Genomic DNA, 17976 nt, shown 5'->3' on the forward strand with positions numbered 1-17976 from the left:
GGTCATAGACAGCAAGGATGGTATGGAACAAGCTACCCATCTATGTCGAGCAAAGTTCTTCATTAGCACTTTTTTTCAAGAAAAATCTTGAGTGGATGGGAGATAGGAAATACACCCCAGGGATCACTTTTGTGTCTCTGCTCGACAGTGGCACAGGAAAATAACTTAATTGGGTGGTGTAAGCTGTGGAACCTTGCTGGCTAGGCTTACGTAGGCCCTTGGGCTGATAGCCTAGTACCTACCTATGAACCTATAAGATTAGTTGGATATGGAGTAGCTCAAGCATGTCATATTGTTTGACCAATTTTGAGGTTTGCTTTCTTTTTATGCAGATTGATACATCTCCGCCTCATGCCCCTTGTTGTGTAGTAGCTGATTTAACTGTGCGGAAGGCATTATACCCCTGCTCTGCCAGGGTGCCTTTTGCAGCTTTAAATCATGTCTTAGTAACACAGATGTCAACACACTCAAGGGTAACGAGTGCTTCCAGAGAGCGAAGCTTCTTGTTGAGACTCAGAAATGAGCAGTAACACTTTTAGTTTATCTTGAGTAGAATATGCTTATCATGTTGCATTGCCTAAACAAAGGTGCTATAGGGGTGGATAATGTTTTGGCCAGTATTCAAAAGTCTAGTAGGGACAGGTACAGACCATCCCTGACAAAGCAGCTTGGTGTGTTGATCATGCCCTCTGCCCTCTGAAGGCAATGAATATTGGGCATCCTTAGAACAACATCAGTAACAAAACCAGTTGTTAAAGTCAGTCACTTTCTGTTCATATTGTGGTATCATCCTTGGAGAAGGTAGAATGCTTCTCGGTGCTGGAATCATACCTGCCTGTGATACATAATCTGAAAACTCTTATCATGTGTCTCCCCATATAGTCCAGGGAGGTACATCTCGGGTCATTACCACCCTCATGGATTATGACAGAGTCATAGTAGTACTTGTGGTTCAATGTTGTGTGTGTGTGTGTGTGTGTGTGTGTGTGTGTGTGTGTGTGTGTGTGTGTGTGTGTCCACGCGCGCATGTGTGAGAGATCTGTCAGATCCTTGCCCTGATAGGCAACTGACCATGATTGTCTCCTTGCTCAGCCTGGTGAGTGGAGTATCAGTGTGGCTCACAATAAAGTCTCCAGTGACCAATGTATTAGGTTGTTACATATTTAAAACAATCAGGAATGTGAGTTTAAAAGAATATGTGCATTTGTACCTAGTCTCCATCAAAGTTGTGTGAATGGTAGCTCATGTTTTGAGAACTGCCTATGTCTCAAGATACACTTAATATGTCACTGATCAAGTCCTTAGCTAAATGTTTAACATCTGTCATGAGAGAGAGTTATAGCTGTTTGTATTCAGCTTAGCAATGTTTTTACAATGTCTCCGTTGAATTATGCCTCCAAAAGGTACAATGTACTTTGTAAATACAAGAGGCCTGAGTGTGAAAACCTATAGAACACACAGCCAAGAGAGTAAGAGGCAGAGGGAATGACCCATAGGATTGCCACCTGTCAAATTTTACTGACAGTCAGGAAATCAGGGACTCTTATCAGGTAATCCATAAATTGGGTCTCAGTCAGGAAATCCAGTTATAGCGAGTAAATGAAAGGTATTTTGAATCATTGTAAAAGCTTACAAATTCCTGAGATGTGTTTCCTAAAATGTTTGCTGATTCATTTGGATTTCTTATCTGCATTCAGAAGCTGTGTTAAGACATTCATTGTTGTCGTTCATAATTACGTACATGTGTGGAGGGGAGCGGTACATGAAAGTAACAGGTTGGCCATAATTTTTTTCACTTTCCATTACAGTCAAACACATCAGCACTGCACACAGCAAGTGGCTGTCTTTGGTGATCTGGGTAGGACATGTAGGAAGGTTTAATCTAATCATTTGCAGCTTAATTTTTTTTTCTCAAATTTTTTTTTTTATTTTTCAAATACATTTGAATGAATTTCATAGTATTTACACATAACATCTTAACTATGTACACTATTTACATTTGTCTGACACTATAACAGATCTTAATGTATACAGTTACTTTATAAGTATGTCCAATCCATTATCAGAGTGTCTGATCAAGTATAATATAGTGTCAATCAACTATAAGACTTTTCCCCAAAGGTGGTTGTTAAATGTCTTTGGATAAATTCTTAGTTCTTTAATTTTAATTTCCAGTAATGCTGTGGTCTTCAGTAGGCTGTAGAAGTCTTCCAAAGTTGGTATTGTGTTTTGTATTCAGTCTCCTTGTTATACACTTCCTTGAAATTGCAAGTATAGTCCATACTAGATGCATGTTTGACCTATTCAAACGAGGACCTTCGTTCACTTTTAATAATGCAAGAGCTTTAGTTAAATAAAATGATTCCTTAAATAAAGCTTGTAGAAAGTTCCAAAATGGCTTAATTGCAACACAGTCAAAGAAAATGTGGTTACAAGCTGCATTGTGTACTTGTTCATGTCTTCAACGTATTCCTCTTATGGAAGAACTAATTTTATTGATTCTGTCTGGGGTTAGGAATGCTCTGTGCAAGCATTTCCAATTAAAAACTTTCCAGTATTGTGTAAAGGATGTAGATTTCATTGATAATAAGATATTTGTTTTAATATCTTCAGTTAACTGTATTGAGTGTCCTTTCGTTATATATTTCCAATATGAGGTTTTGGGTGGTGTTTTATAGTTTATAAATATTTTGTAAAATTTTGAAATACTGTTTCCCGTGTCAGTCATTATATATGATTTCATATATTTACTTCGTAAATTTAGGTATTTCTTGAAGTGAAGAATTGTTAATTATTCTACTTAAATCTTGCGAATATGACAGAATACTCTGTAACGTTAGCCAGTCCTGTTGTGGAATTTTGTATGTTGTTTTAAAACTTTTAGTTCATTGATCCATTGAAGCCAGCAAACAAACCCTTTCTGTTTCCAGGAATTAATAATGTCTCTATATATTTTATGTGGAAAGTTATTTGTGACTGTAAATGGTGTTAAAAGATCAAACCAGATTTTTAAATCAATATTTGCATTAATAATTTTCCTAAATGAGGCAATGTAATAATTTAATCATGCGAATTTTCGTGGATTTAGTTATGTTATATTGCATACTAATACATACTATGGCATGGCAAATTGTTTTTATCTGTTTGAAATTTTTTTTGTAAATCAAATTCATTTCTTGATATTACAGTTAGTAATTCTTTCCAATTTGCAGAGTAATTTGGACTTATTCAATCTGAGATTGTTTTAGATATTGATGCTTTTCTGTATGTTTCTATATCAGGAAAGTTTAATCCTCCCTGTTTCCATGGTCTGATATGACGTATTAAAGCTATTCTGTTTTTTTTGGAAGCCATAAAAATTTTATTAGGCATGAATTTATTAATTTAAGTTTATTCCTTTCTGGTAACAGTTGTATTACCAAGGCTATGTATATATAAGATCTTGGGCAATAAAATAATTTTTATTAACTGTAGTCTATCTTCATAAATGTTAATATTATTTTGCTCCATTTTTCCACAGAGATTTTAATTGTATTGATGATGATATTGTAGTTTTTTTAGGCTAATTCACTGTTATCCTTGCATAACTCAATTCCTAGATATTTTTAAGTTAGATTCTTGTTTCCCTATGATGTGATTCTCCTTAGTCTGCAGTTCTTTTTTTATTTAAAAATCAAAATTTTGATTTTGATTATTGAAATGGAGTCCTGAAGTCATGTGAAATTTGTCAATTAATATATGTAATTCTTCTAATATCTCTTTTGTATTATATAATGTTAGTAATATGTCATCAGCAAATAGCATTACTTTAGAATTGTATTGTTCATAAACATCTATTGTGTTGATTTTTATATTGTTATGAATTGAATCTGTCAATATTGCAATAGCCAGAGCATATAAAATCGGTGACATGGGATATCCTTGTTTTAGTGCCTTTTGTTATATGTATAGATTCAGAGGTAAAAGGACCTAACTTGACATAAGCTAAATTATTTGTGTGTGTGTGTGTGTGTGTGTGTGTGTGTGTGTGTGTGTGTGTGTGTGTGTGTGTGTGTGTGTGTGTGTGTGTGTGTGTGTGTGTGTGTGTGTGTGTATATATATATATATATATATATATATATATATATATATATATATATATATATATATATATATATATATTCTTTAGGAGATGAACAAAGGATGCAGGGAATTCAAATAGCATTAGGATTTTGAAATAAATAGTCCCAATTTAGGGAATCAAATGCCTTCTCTATATCTAAGCCAATTATGAGTGTTTCTTTATTTTCTTTATTAACATAATCTGTAAGAGAAATTATCCCTTTAATGTCGTGTGTGTGTCTGTGATATATAAATACAGTTTGATCATTTAATTATTTTGGATAGTCTTATTTTCATTCTGTTAATATTGTCATACATATGTTATAGTCATTATTTAATAATACTATAGGTCTATATGAGGTAAAGAGGTTTGGGGATTTGTTTTCATTTAAGATTGGTGTGATTAAGGAATATCTCCAAGAGGGTGGTATTTAAGCTTGTGACTGAATTTCTAGAGTTTTATGGAAGAGGGATAGTATCTTTGAAGGAAAAAGTTTATATATTTCCATAATTATGCCATCTATACCTGGGGTATTATTTTTACTCTCTTTTATTGTATCTGTAATTTCTTTGTAGGATATGGGTGCTTGCAGATCTAGTTTTAATTTTTCTGGTATTTTTTTTTATATTAGAACATTTTTCATCTAGATTTCATTGATCGATACATATATTTTTGTTTTGGAAGTGTTCCATATAGTGATTTCTATAGGCATCAAGAATGTCACCTATATCCGAGGCATTTTCCCTTTCTTTTCATGGAGGATACTTTTAATGTTTATAGCTTTTGACTGTATTTTGATTCTTGTGGATAAATTACGTAGATATTTGGAAGAAGTGGCCAAGGTATTAATTTCTAGTTTTTCTAAAGCTAAACTAGATTTATGTGTTAGAATTTTGTTGTATTTATTGTTCAATACTTCTACTTTCTTTTTCATCTCCAAATGATTTTGATTTTTTTCAGCTTTTACTGACAAAAGTTTGGATTGTAGATCTAATAATTCAGAATCCCATTCTCTGATTTTTTTTTATACCAAGTTAGGGTTATACCGTATATGTAAGCTTTTAAGGAGTCCCATATCATTATTTTATTTATCTCTGTGGTGTAATTATTTTCTAATTAAAACTGTAATTCAAATAATAGCCAGGGTTTGAACTCTTTAATTTTAGTTTTATATGCTGGAATTAATAATTGGTACCCATTTTGAAATTGTGGTCTGAAAAGGGGCAGGGAGTGATTGAGAAATTAATGATTTAGAGTGTAAGCCATAGGCAGCAAATATTTTATCTATTCTCGTTCGGGTACCAAATCCGTGATCTTGATGGGAAAACAACAAAGATTTATATTCTTTAAATTTGAAAGCATCTACAAGATTAAATGATTCTACCTATGTGTTTTAAAGCTTTTGATAAAGCAGATGTATGCAGTGGTCTTTTATTTGTAGTTTCAGAAATGTCAAATATACAGTTAAAATCTCCTTCTAATTTTAAGTTGCCTTTATAATTATTTGGAGTGAAATCCAAGTTTTTTTTTTAACAGTTCCTGTTCCAATACCTTGGAACCAGTATAGTTTGGCTAGGGTTCATATTCTATTATATTATATTTATTACTAATGCCATAAGGCTTTCTTTATCTTCATACTTATAAATGATTTCTGGGTTAATTACATTTGTTTTCATTAAAAATTGTTACCCCTTTTGTCTTTGTCTTATAAGTAGATTGCGCCAATATGATATATTCCTTAGGATTTTATTTGTAATTGTCATTTGTTTTGAAATGAGTTTCTTGAAGGGAGACAATTTGTGCTTTGTTCAGTTTTAAATATTTCAGTAGATTTGATCTCTTGCTAGGATTATTTAAACCATTGGTATTTAATGATAGTAAAGTTAAATCCATCTTAGGTTATTCAAACTATGTATTTTTTGTTTTATTGTGAATATTAAACATTTTCCTCTGATAACTATAAAGTATATGTTTGAGCTTTTAAAGGAAATTATCAATTTTATACTTTGAGTGTTTACCAATAAAGGAATGTTTTGATTAGGCATATTAAAAATGTTTTTGTGAAATAAATTTAAATTAATAAATGTTAACAAAACTAAGATCCGCACTAGCCATGGAATGAAAATCATTCCTAATCTGATGGATAAACCTAAGTCCATCAGATTATCACTCATACTTTGACAATCCAGGACATTTGAACTCCATAAATTGAATTATCATATAGAGAATATTTATACTAGGAATAAGCAATATTTATATTATTTTGAACTGATATAGTACTATTTAGATTAAACAGAATTCTAATACAATATAAATGTCTATTTATTGTATAAGAAATTAATATTTACATGAAAGATAGATGACTAGCAATTCAGTCATAGTAAAGTAGGATGTATCGTATATAAAACCTCAGTAAAAGATTATAGCACACAGTTATTACATATTCACCCTTATTGATGAAGTCTTTCAAATCGTATTACTTAATATAAATTGATGGTAATAATATTTATACCTGTTTATAATACCATGTATTTTACGGGATATATCAAGTTATATTTCATTGTTTGCCAGCATTTAAGTGATCACTTTGTTTGTTGCTAATTTATTTAAAGCATTAAGTTTGTTTTATATGAATATTGATGAAAGTTGGTGCATTTTAATTATCAGTACATCCCTCCCCCCATTTCTTACACTTAAGGATTTTCATTTTAATTATCAGTACACCCCCCATTTCCTACACTAAGGATTTTCATATCTGTCATTTCTTATTATAAAATGAGTGAAATTATAGGTCAAAAACAGCAAATTCACTTATTATGATTAATGATTACAAGTACCCTTTCCGTATTCATAAATTGCCATTTTATGGCATATACTAAAAGTTTTTAGATTTAAATGGCAACATTCTATTTTGGGTACTTTTCTGTTAAACCTCTACCACTGCTTTGTGCTGCAGAGGCAGCTAAGTTGAAGTTAATGGAAAAGTACCCTTCATCTTAGCTGCCTTTGCAAAAAGATGCCTTAGTGTCAAATACTTAATGGGAACTAGGTGAAAATGGTAGGCGTGATGTGATGTGCCCTGTCCAACATTCAAGTCTGACCGTCTTTTAAATGCATATCATGATTGATCTGTGCATGGCTTGAATTACTGAAACGTAAATTAAAACTTGTGCTTCATTTTCAGCTCGAGTTTTTTTTCATTTCTGAACTAAAATGGATGTTAACAAATGGCTGTAGCTATACGGACCTATAATTGAAAGGACAGCCCTTCTCAAATCCATCCATCCACTACCCCCTTTTCCCTTTTTTGCGCATGGGGTTGGGGTGTCACTTCAACAGTGACAATCATCTAGAGACAAGGTTTACACCACCGGGTGACTAGCCCTGCCACTGTAGACTCCAGAAATATTCAGAACCTCAAAATCACACCAAGGCAACACATTCTTTTTCTTTTCGAGTCAAACATACAAAGAAATTTTGTTAGCAAGACCAACTAATGCAAGCTTGTGTACTAAGGTGAATAAAAGACCATATTAGCCGAGCAAGATGTATTCTTGTTTCAGAATTGACTTCTGTAAGTGTCTTGTTTGTGCTCGAGTTTGCAATCTCTTTGCATACCATTTTGTTTGTCTGCCATCGTATCTTTCCAGCGTACTTTATAATATACAGTCTCTGAGGGGCATGTTGGAAATCATTGAGCAGGGCAGGAGAAAGTACAGTTGACATCTATAGCATTAACAAAACTAATTGGTGTGTTGCGTCCAGGCTAGTATAGAGTCCAATAAAATGCCACTATTACTTCACCCTCGCATGAAGTTGCTATTTCAAGTCTGTGCAGCGCGATGAACTGGTAGGGGTTTAATGGAAAAGTACCCTATTTTGTATAATCATCAAAGGTTAAACTGCATGATTATTGTCAATTTAATACTATTTGTTCAGAATGTGATTGCTACATTCTGTGACATTCCTAGTTCAGGCTTTTATTGTTTCCCTTGAATAACTTTGCCAGTTTGATGTCATGTATAAAACATTAATTACCTTGGTAACAGCTTAAGTATTGTGTATGGTCAAGATGGGTTACAAAACCACAATTCAAGTTAAAGCAATTATATGAGTTGTTATGCACATTTACATATATGAGAAAATCATTATGCTTCCCCTTGATGTTCAATATAGTGTATATCATTTATGACAAATTAAAACAGTAGTGTTATTATACACACCACCATGTTATTGAACTGTCTATTGTCAATTTAATACTATTTGTTCAGAATATGATTGTTACATCCTGTGACATTTTAAGTTCAAGCTTCTATTGTATCTCTTGAACAACTTTGTCAGTTTGATGTCATGTATAAAACATTAGTTAACTTGGTAACCGCTTAAGCATTATATATGGTCTAGATGGGTTACAAAAACTGCAATTCAAGTTAAAGCAATTACATGACTTGTTATGAATATTTAATTATATAAGGAAATCATCCTGCTTCCCCTTGATGTTCAGTGTTAGACAGTTATCTTATTATACACAAGCCCGTGTTATTAAATCCTGTCTTTAATATCTAAATTCAGCAGACTGCTTCATCCTATACGACGATTATATATTTTATGCCTAGATTTACTAAAATCAGATATTACATAACTATTGTGTGTGTTTTTTTTTTGTCTGTTGCCTAGTTATTTTCAGAGACCACAAGCTATAATGCTTATTCTTCTTATTAGCTCCTTCCAAGCATGTTTATATGTCTATAGACTTTAAATTGTGATACCCTTCTAGTTTCTTATTTGTTATATTTCCATCCTTACATACATATTAGTACTTCAAGCACAGGCAACTATGCCCTTCCACTTTTGCCAGAATACCATTCACAAGTTCATGTGGTGTGTTTCCAGGCTGTTCTTAAATATCCAAACCAATATTTGTCCTGTTCCATTTTACCAGCCTGTTCCTTGCAGTGACCACTCAGCCAGTGAACCACTCAACACACCTTCCATTCCCACAGATATTTCCAAGAAAGAAATCTGATGACTCTCTAGCACTTCCCGGCAACCCCAAACACCCATAGAATCCGCTATCCCTATATGCCCAACATGTCCGAGCAAGCTCACCTCTCAGACCACTGCAAAGGGTAATGCACATGACCAAGTGCTCTGTCTTTCACAGTAACTTAGACTTCCACTCTTATGTAAGTCCTTAATGTGTTTGGACCAAAATACATTTTAAATATAAAATTGTGCTTATTATTTTATTTATTTTTTTATCAAGAATCAACTTAGTCTCTCAACACTTCGTTCAGCTCATTATCAATATGTGTACATGTGGTTTAAAACAGCCCTTTTATCATATATATATTTTTTTAAAACCAAAAACTTCATTGCAGCGAATCATCTCGGAGACTCTTCAGAGCCATTAAGCATTGCCATCACTTTGTCTCCGTTACCATAGCAACCTGGGAGCATCTGTTTCTGTTAGTGTGCCTGTGTACTGCATACCAGAGGCTTGCAATGCACCTGAAGCAAAGCTTCACTTCACTGCAACTTCAAGCCTAAATTACCTCCCTTTCAGTGAGGCAGCAACCAGGAAAAGAATGGAGAGCAAACAGATAAAAAAAGAAAATCTCCCAACAAGCCGCTATAACAAGAGATAACACATTCTTCCAGCCTTCCTACCTCTCTCAGCAGATGTATAAACAAACTATTCTCTGCCAAAATATCTCAAATCACAGTTTTATCCACCCCCTTCCTCTGGATCCAGGCTAAAACACCAAATTTCTCTTCCTAATACACAAGCATCAGTAAACCTCGAACAGTAAGCCGCAACCCACAGCTTCCCGGTGACGAAAACAGCAACATACAACAGATGCGTCCACACACACACCATGTCGGGCTTAATCAAACAGCACTTGAAGCGATGATACCTGCCATAATTGATATTAACTGTGTTTAGACAGAATAATAATGACATTTTTGCTAGCTGCCAGACACAGCTGCATCCACACACACCATATCAGGATTGCTCAAACAGCACTCGTAGCTGTGATACCTGCCATAATTGATATTAACTATATTTAGACAGAATAATTATGACATTTGTACTAAGAGCTTGATAACCAGGATCTACAAGAGATTTCTAAATCATACTTTAACTGAAGATGACATTAGTCTCCATGACAGCATTTTTTTTTCAAAACACTCTACTGTTACTGCTATTATATATGATGTTAATTTGTTACATTTGAGTCTGAACTCTGATGTATGGTACCTTGATGAATTAGTTAAATTATTATAAGTAAAATCAATGAAAAATTAACAAGATAAGTATTCATTGAGTTCAAGTAGGGGAATAGAAACTTCTATGTTTGTATTATATGTTGCTTTGTTTGGCTTATATATAATGTAAATAGTAACCCATCTTGACCTACCTTTGTTTGTGAAGAGTTATTGGTCTCTATGAACATTCTGAATAAATCATTACTGTTTCTCAGTCGTTTAAGAAACCCTCCTTTTCTTTTAATAAAAACAGATGACAAGTGATGTACCATATCAGTTGATACTCTGAGAGATGTAGTTGTAAGAGTTATTTTTTGGGGACAGCTATCTTGGAATCAGTTTTTTTGTTTCTTCTTTCTAGCATCAGTCCAAGGATTTGTTTCTTTTATTCTTTTAAGAGTAGGGGCCATCCATTCCATTTCTTCTGGGATAGACACTATGTTGTTGTTTTTGATGAATATAGTAGCTTCTTCTAAGTCATTAAAGGTTCTCATCTCACTGGCAAAAATTATTTTTTATCTTGGCTGGAAAGGCCAGCTGTGCTTAAATGTTGTTTTGTTTCAACAGTTTTATTATTGGCCAGACTTTTTTCCTTTGTTCTAATATTCTGGAAGAATAATCGTTGTCAAACCTTATCAGGCTTTGATTGTATTTTAAGGGTGATTTTCTCCAAGCAGATTTAAATATTAGTTCCTTGTCCAGAAATGAAAGAAATTGTATAACTATGGATCTAGGTGGAGTATTTGTTGTTAGAAGCAGGTTTCCTCAGTGCTCTATGCACCCTTTCAATTCCAAATGAAAGTCCCTCTTTCAAGTCTAAAAATTCAGGAATCCAGGTTGTTAAGAATGAAATAATGTCTTCTCCTTCAGTGTTTTCAGGCAGACCAAAGATACGTATGTTGTTTCTCCTTTCCCTGTTTTCTAAGTCATCTATTTTTAAGCAGCCATGTATTCTGTTTAAGCAGAAATTCTTATTGGAATTCTTCCTCTTTGAGTCTCCCTCCAATGTCATGTGGTGAAGTCTCTATATTTGTTATTTTGTATGGTGTTGCTGTAATAGTTCCTTAAGGGTATCGGTCTGTTTTTGAGAATTTAATTTGAGGTTTTCCAAGTCATTTTTAAAGCTATCCATCTTCAAAGATAGTTCCTGTAAGGTAGATGTCCTCAATTGCAGTTCTTCTTTCAAAGCAGCATCTGCTTGAGAATTCCTTGAGTTGTTCATATTCAGTACTCAATATATCTCCAAGTTACGTGACAGGAAAATTTTTGTATATCTCCACCAAAATTGATATTTATGTAGTTTAGTAGTTTATCTATAGATTTCTGATGTTTTAAACTTGAAAATAATAAAATTTTCGTATATTATTATACTAGTTTATGGAGCGCTAAAAATTCACTGCTCTCAGTTGGACATCTAGGCTCCGCCCCTCGCAGCTTAATTTTTTGATGGAAAGGATGCCAGCTTTGTGTATGTAAATGCCTGTTGGAATAAGTAGGTATCCTAAAAAGGAAAGACTGGTAATAGAGGTTAGGATAGCCTTTTCAAATTTTGACTTCTAAAAATGTATCTCGAGTGGAAGCTGCATATAAAATCTGTAAGAAAGATTTTATATTAAAAATCTAAAAAAAAAAAACCACAAAGTGACCACAACATAAAATTGTCCTACTGTCTTAAATACAAAGAAATGTGTTTCTTAAACAAACTTTAAAAAATAAAGTTTGCTCCCATTTAAGGATAAATAAGTCTGCATGTAATGGCTCTGATGCAGCACCCATAGCTGCACCAGTTTGTTGAAGAAAATTTTTTTTTTTGTCTTTCGGCTTTTCCCGGTTAGGGGTCGCCACAGTGGAACTCCGGTCCGCTAATGATTGGCAGTAGATTTTTATGGTGCCGAGTTGCCAGCTCGACGCCTAACCTTTGACAAAGGCACGCCCATTCATGCATGTCTTTCGGAACTCCACTCGACCCACATTGAGGACATGCAGACTCCACACAGAAGGCACTCCCTGCACTCCAGCCGAGAATCGAACGGGAGAACCTCTTGCTGTGAGGCAACAATGCTACCGCTGCACCACCGCTGTAGTTTGCTGAAGAAAATACTCTTCTTAAAACAAGAAATTGTTTTTCAAGGTGGGCTCCATGTTTGCTTACTTATCTATGAGAAAGTATTCCAGTTTCTACAAAACTAGTCCACAAAACTGATGGCCATACTGTTTTGTTCTATTTTCTTAACCAAAAAAAAAAAATAATTACTACTATACTGTACAAAATTGCAGAACATCTCTCCAGATCCAGTGTCACTTCATTCTGGGCAGGAGGTGCGGTGGCAGTTGAGCACAGCAAAAAAAAAAAAAAAAAAACCTGAATGAAAATACTAAAAACATCCATGCAGGAAATGTATAAAATAGACTGAGCCACTCGCAGACTCACAGACTGCAGCATGCTCAGTGCTGCAAAGACAAAGATTTGTCAGTGTGCTTTGAAGTGCAAGCTAGACATTTTTGTGTAATTAAATAATTAATTGGGGGAACATCTTTGCAGGGCAGGAGTTTGACTCTTGTTTTAATATCTATTTTTGTCTTTTTGAAGTTACCATGGTCTGTTTGCCTGTATGCAGTATCCATTATATCAGTTTGCTTCCATGATACTGTATTGCAGAGACTGACAGAGAGAGAGAGTCAGAGAAAAAAAAAAAAATATTACCAAATCATACAGAGGGAAAGGTGTGTTCCATTATTGGTGGTGAGTTCTGCAGTGTTCTTATCGTATATACAATGAGAGTACACAGAATTGTTAACCTCTTGATGTTGGGGCTTGTGCCGCACACCTTTGACCTCTGAATGTAGACTGCCTTGCAGAAGAGGGCAATATGTTATGACATTTTTGTCTGAAATGGTGTGACCCCCACAGTTTGTGCATGTCACAGGGGACAGAGCCTCTCTACTAGGGAGTATGGGGAGGGAGGGAGCTTCTCTGACTTACATATCACTTATCAAGACATTCTGTATTCGGTATTCCACAGTAGTAAACTGGTCCACCAAAGTTTAGTTTGGGGATACTGAATTTGGCAGACAGTCCATAGTAAGTTCTCATAGCTCACACTTCCTCATGGTAATGTTCTTTAACAGATGTGGCACTAGGTACCATAATGCTTACTGTTAGTCCCACAGTCACCGTCTGTAGAGAATTGAGGTTAGTTAGATTTTTAGAATGCTGTAGTTGTCTGTAATTAGTAAACTGCAAACCTTATATATACCCCAAACATATGTAGCATCTGCATTTGCAGGAGCAAAGCTTTAATTATTGAATGTACTGTGGGTCTACCAAACAATCAGTGTGTCTTTTATTAACTACTTTAATCATGAGAGGAATGTGGTTACATGTGGGGGTGCTACATTCATGCCAGCAAGTAAGGTGAAAGTAAATTGGCAGGGTGATTGTGTTTCATTTGTAGTACGTACAGAGTTATGAACTATGAGTTGATTTCTAAGGTGCAAAGTGCCAGAAAATTGTTTTGTAATATTTTGATGGGAAAGTTTATGGTGATTTTTTTTTTCATTGTAACAGAAAAACATGATTACCATATGCAAGATTGTGTGACACTGAACAATGACTGTGTAATTGCTGCATTGAAAAACAGGACAGACATTAAGAATAGGACGGGACCTACTGTATTTCTCAGAGTACATTGACTACTCTGTTGATTTCTGTCATGGATAGAAGATGCTACAGTTGTGCTACAAAGTTTTCCATCTTCAAAAAAGAAGTAAGTACACTGCCTTGTTGAATGTGGCATTTCTAATGATAAAACAGCTGCTGGGACAAGTGACACTTCTTAGTTAAATTAAACATGTGAGTTCCTTAAGAGCAGCTTATTGTACCAAGATACTACAGAAATGATAAGATTGCTCTTATATTTAAGAAAAGAAATGATTGATTCTTAGAGCTGTAAATGTGTTTAAATATAGAAATTTAAGGTTATATAAAGATCTTGAGAAAAACTGACTTTCTCTAATGTAACAGCTTAAAATGAGCAGACTCTAATTTATAGAATATACATCTTTGAATTGTTTGAACTAGATGAATGATGGTCTTCATAATATCTTTGAATATAAAGTTGTTCTTTACAAAAAAGGTTGTGTTCGTAATAGTGGTGATATGTCAACTATATGCAAGAATGTAGGAAAGTAAAACTGTATTTTTTTCTAGTTTATTTAGAAGGCTAATATCTCCAGTTTAGATGGTGATAGTCTGCAAAACAGCAGAGAATGGAATTTCGTGTAAATTGGTAACAGTGTAACTCTTGATTTAAAAGTGCTAGGTAATATATCTAGTAACAGGTCTATCATCAGTAAACTTTAAGACTCACACTGCAACCATTATGGCAACTTGGCAGATATCTTTTCTAAGCTTCTAGGAACCTTCTGACTTTCCATACATCATACATCTATTACTTTCCATTTCTTTCCCATGCTTAGCACTGACACAAAGAAACTGCATTAATCTATCTTTGTCTGTAACATTAATGTGCTAGGATGCTTTTTGAGCACACTCCTGTCAGTAAGTGTGAAATATTTGTCTCTTCTTCCATGCCTAAAGCAATCTTGTGCCTTTCAGTTTTTTTTTTTCGACTAAAGTCTGTCTCTTTTTTTCAGCTGCATGGTTGAGCCTAGGCCTGCCTCACTGTGCTCACAATGTCTTTTTGCCAGAGGTGCTTGTGGTTGGGACATTCCACACACAGACAGGTAGTTTAGTGTTGGTGCTGTCTAGGTGAATCTGTTGACATTAGCCATAGTAGAAGTTGCTTAAAGTTTAGTGATGCTGTCAAACTTTGCAGAAATGCCCTTTAAGCCAATTCTGCCATCATAGTTCTTTTCAATACTTCAGTCAGTTTTGCTGCTGCTGTTGCTCTACCATTTAAACCCATTGCCATCATGAAGGGATTAAAATAATATGTTTACTTGTTGACAGGAACTAGGATCATCCACATGGCTCTGTGATTGGAGACTGTGGCCACTCGCTTTAGAGTGGATTTCAAGCCTTATTTTCTGTCATTTGCTTGTCTGAAATACGGAATTAAAAAGATATTCTTCAGGTATTTGAGAATTCCAGGAAATCCTTCTCATATTAGTTACTTGTCTATGTCTCATAAGGCCTGTGGCACCTACATAAGTGAGACAGACCCAGTTGATCACAGACAGAGATTATGATGAATTAGCTAAAACTATTTTTGTCTGAAAGCCTGCTGATCAAAGACTTTTGTCATTATCTTTCAAAAATAAGGAGCAAAATGTATTAGAGAACATCTAGATTCTGGCAGTGTCCACAACTCCCGTTGTAGAAATGGAGTTTGATACAGGCTTATTGGGGGCTTATGCCCTTAACCCAACTATTCTACAACTGTACCTGTTCAGACATGTGCACAGAATGTTGCTATAGTGTATGTGTGTATAAATTCTCCTCGCAATTAAACCTCAGAGGTGTGCACAGAAGTCAGTATAACTTGTTTGGGATTGGGGAAAGTGTAGTCATTATTTCTCTTATTTTCCTCACAATTAAACCTCAGAAGTAATATGCCCAGAAGGCCACTATGCATTTTATGTGGCTGTGATGGTGTAGTCATTATTTCTTTAACTTTTCACACAATCCTACCTCACAGGTATGTATATATGTATTTGTTTGTTTATTTATTTATTTAATACTTGTTTTCCAGGAAAGGTATGCAAGTAACATCACTATAGCTTGTGTAGGGGCAGTGTGGGAGCAACAGGCTGGAATGTATAACTATGATCATGTTTGTCTTTTGTGGCAATCACATATTTGAAATGTATACAGGTGGCTAACTTTGGGTTGTAGAGATAAGGAGGCATTTTGTAAAGAAAAAAATAAGGCTGGATTTTTTTAGTTAGCCATGACTTTTGTCCAGGCCATAATTGTAAAAAAAAAGTCTTGAGGAAAAAGTTCTAAAATGTATTTCACATCAGACAGCTAGCTTCCTTTGATTATTTCCTTCCCATTAATTAAGGTGTAATCTTAGCTATTTAGGGTATTATTGAAAGAATGCAGGAAAAATCTGAAGAGTTTTATTTATTATTATTTTACATTTGTTGACTGGGAAAAGTCAGACTGAGCTACAAAATAGCCCTTTCTCAGCGGAGGCCCTGGGAGAAAAGCTCCAGGGACATTCTACATTATAAACATTTACAGATGTAATAACATTTGTTTTAGCTCATATTTACAAACATTATGCAAGTTTTGCATTTTTATACATAATCTTTAGTAATGCAGACTATATGTGAAAATGGAATAGAAATATTCATAACACTCAGTGTTAGTATTATGAAAACGATGGTTGGTTTTAGGAGGTGATGCGGGGGATGTAGGGAGGGTAGAGGTTAAGCTGAAGCATATATAATTTTAGCTAGAAAGCGACAGACAGGCTTGGTTGGGAGGAATAGATGTGTTAGTGCAGAAGGAGGTAGGGCAATGTTTGGGGTATTGGTTAGTTTATGGGTGGCGACAGTTTTATGGTGGGTGAGTACAGAGGCAGGACCAGAGTGTATTTTAAGTGTTCTTTGGCAGTTCAACAAAGTGTGGGAAAACAAGAACAAAGTAATCTGAATGATGTAAGACCAAGACTGGGAAAGCAGGGTGCACAACAGGGGTATGCACGGAGGACAGTGGACAGCTGGGTGCCCATGGAGTCGTTTCCCTACGATTTCATTTCACAGAAGTCCAGAGTCAAAGTATTCAGTATTGCCAGGGGCTGCCCCATCTAAGTATATCACACATGTGCTAAGTAAGTTTTTATGCTCCATAAAACATTTTATAATGCTGTAACATCTGGATGGGAAATGAAGCATGCATAATGTTTTATTTTTTGTTAGATTTCTGGTGTACAGCAATCCTTTTGAATTTATCTTTTTTTATTGCTGCATATTGTATACCTGGTCACATAATAGTGTTAAGCATGCATGTGCAGACACACTCTAAGCCCTTTTACTGGCTTCATCCCTGATGAGTGGTGCACTGCAGTGGTGGTGCCCCTCCATAAGACTGGCCTTAAAACTGATCTGGGTAGTTAAAGTACTATCAGCCTTATAAGCCTTACCTGCAAAACTGTGGGATGGGTGTTTTATAACTAACTTCATAAGCTGTAATATCAAGACTCTTGTTTGAATTGATCCCCATCAGTTTGGCTTTATAAAGGGCAGAGCCTGTCTTTTTAACCTGGTAAACTTCTTCAAAAGAGTTACAGAGGCTGTAGATGGTGGCCATGCTGTGCATACTGTGTATCTTCACCTAGTGGAGGACTTCAACACCATTCCCCATGCTGGCACCATACAAAAGCTAATTGCTTTAAAAATCAACCCCATATGTGATGAGAAAAATAACAAACTGGTTGAAAGATAAAGCCTACACAGTGCGATTTGCAAGTGCCTCATCAGTAAGTATGAATGTCACAAGTGGTAGCCCTTCAAGGCTCAGTGCTGGAACTTCTCCTTTTTGGTGTTTCAATCTCTGATCTCCAAGTGGTGAATCAAGACCTCTGGCTAGCAATGTTTGCAGATGACTGGAGGCTGTTGCTAAATCACAGTATGAC

General features: G+C 35.0%; 1 protein-coding gene across 3 annotated transcripts in view; it reads left to right on the top strand.

Moving 5' to 3' along the window:
* Positions 1 to 17976, top strand: part of ZFYVE19 (zinc finger FYVE-type containing 19) — a 641592-nt gene that overhangs the window by 14877 nt on the left and 608739 nt on the right. For all 3 annotated transcript variants that reach the window (XM_044074191.1, XM_044074190.1, XM_044074192.1), the window contains exon 2: positions 13941 to 14139. In XM_044074191.1, the coding sequence (XP_043930126.1) occupies positions 14086 to 14139 (54 nt within the window). In that variant the 5' untranslated portion in view covers positions 13941 to 14085. The remainder of the gene's footprint in view (positions 1 to 13940; positions 14140 to 17976) is intronic.

This window comes from Protopterus annectens, chromosome 6.part0 (assembly GCF_019279795.1).
Source record: "Protopterus annectens isolate FY-2018-M chromosome 6.part0, PAN1.0, whole genome shotgun sequence".
NCBI lineage: Eukaryota > Metazoa > Chordata > Ceratodontiformes > Protopteridae > Protopterus > Protopterus annectens.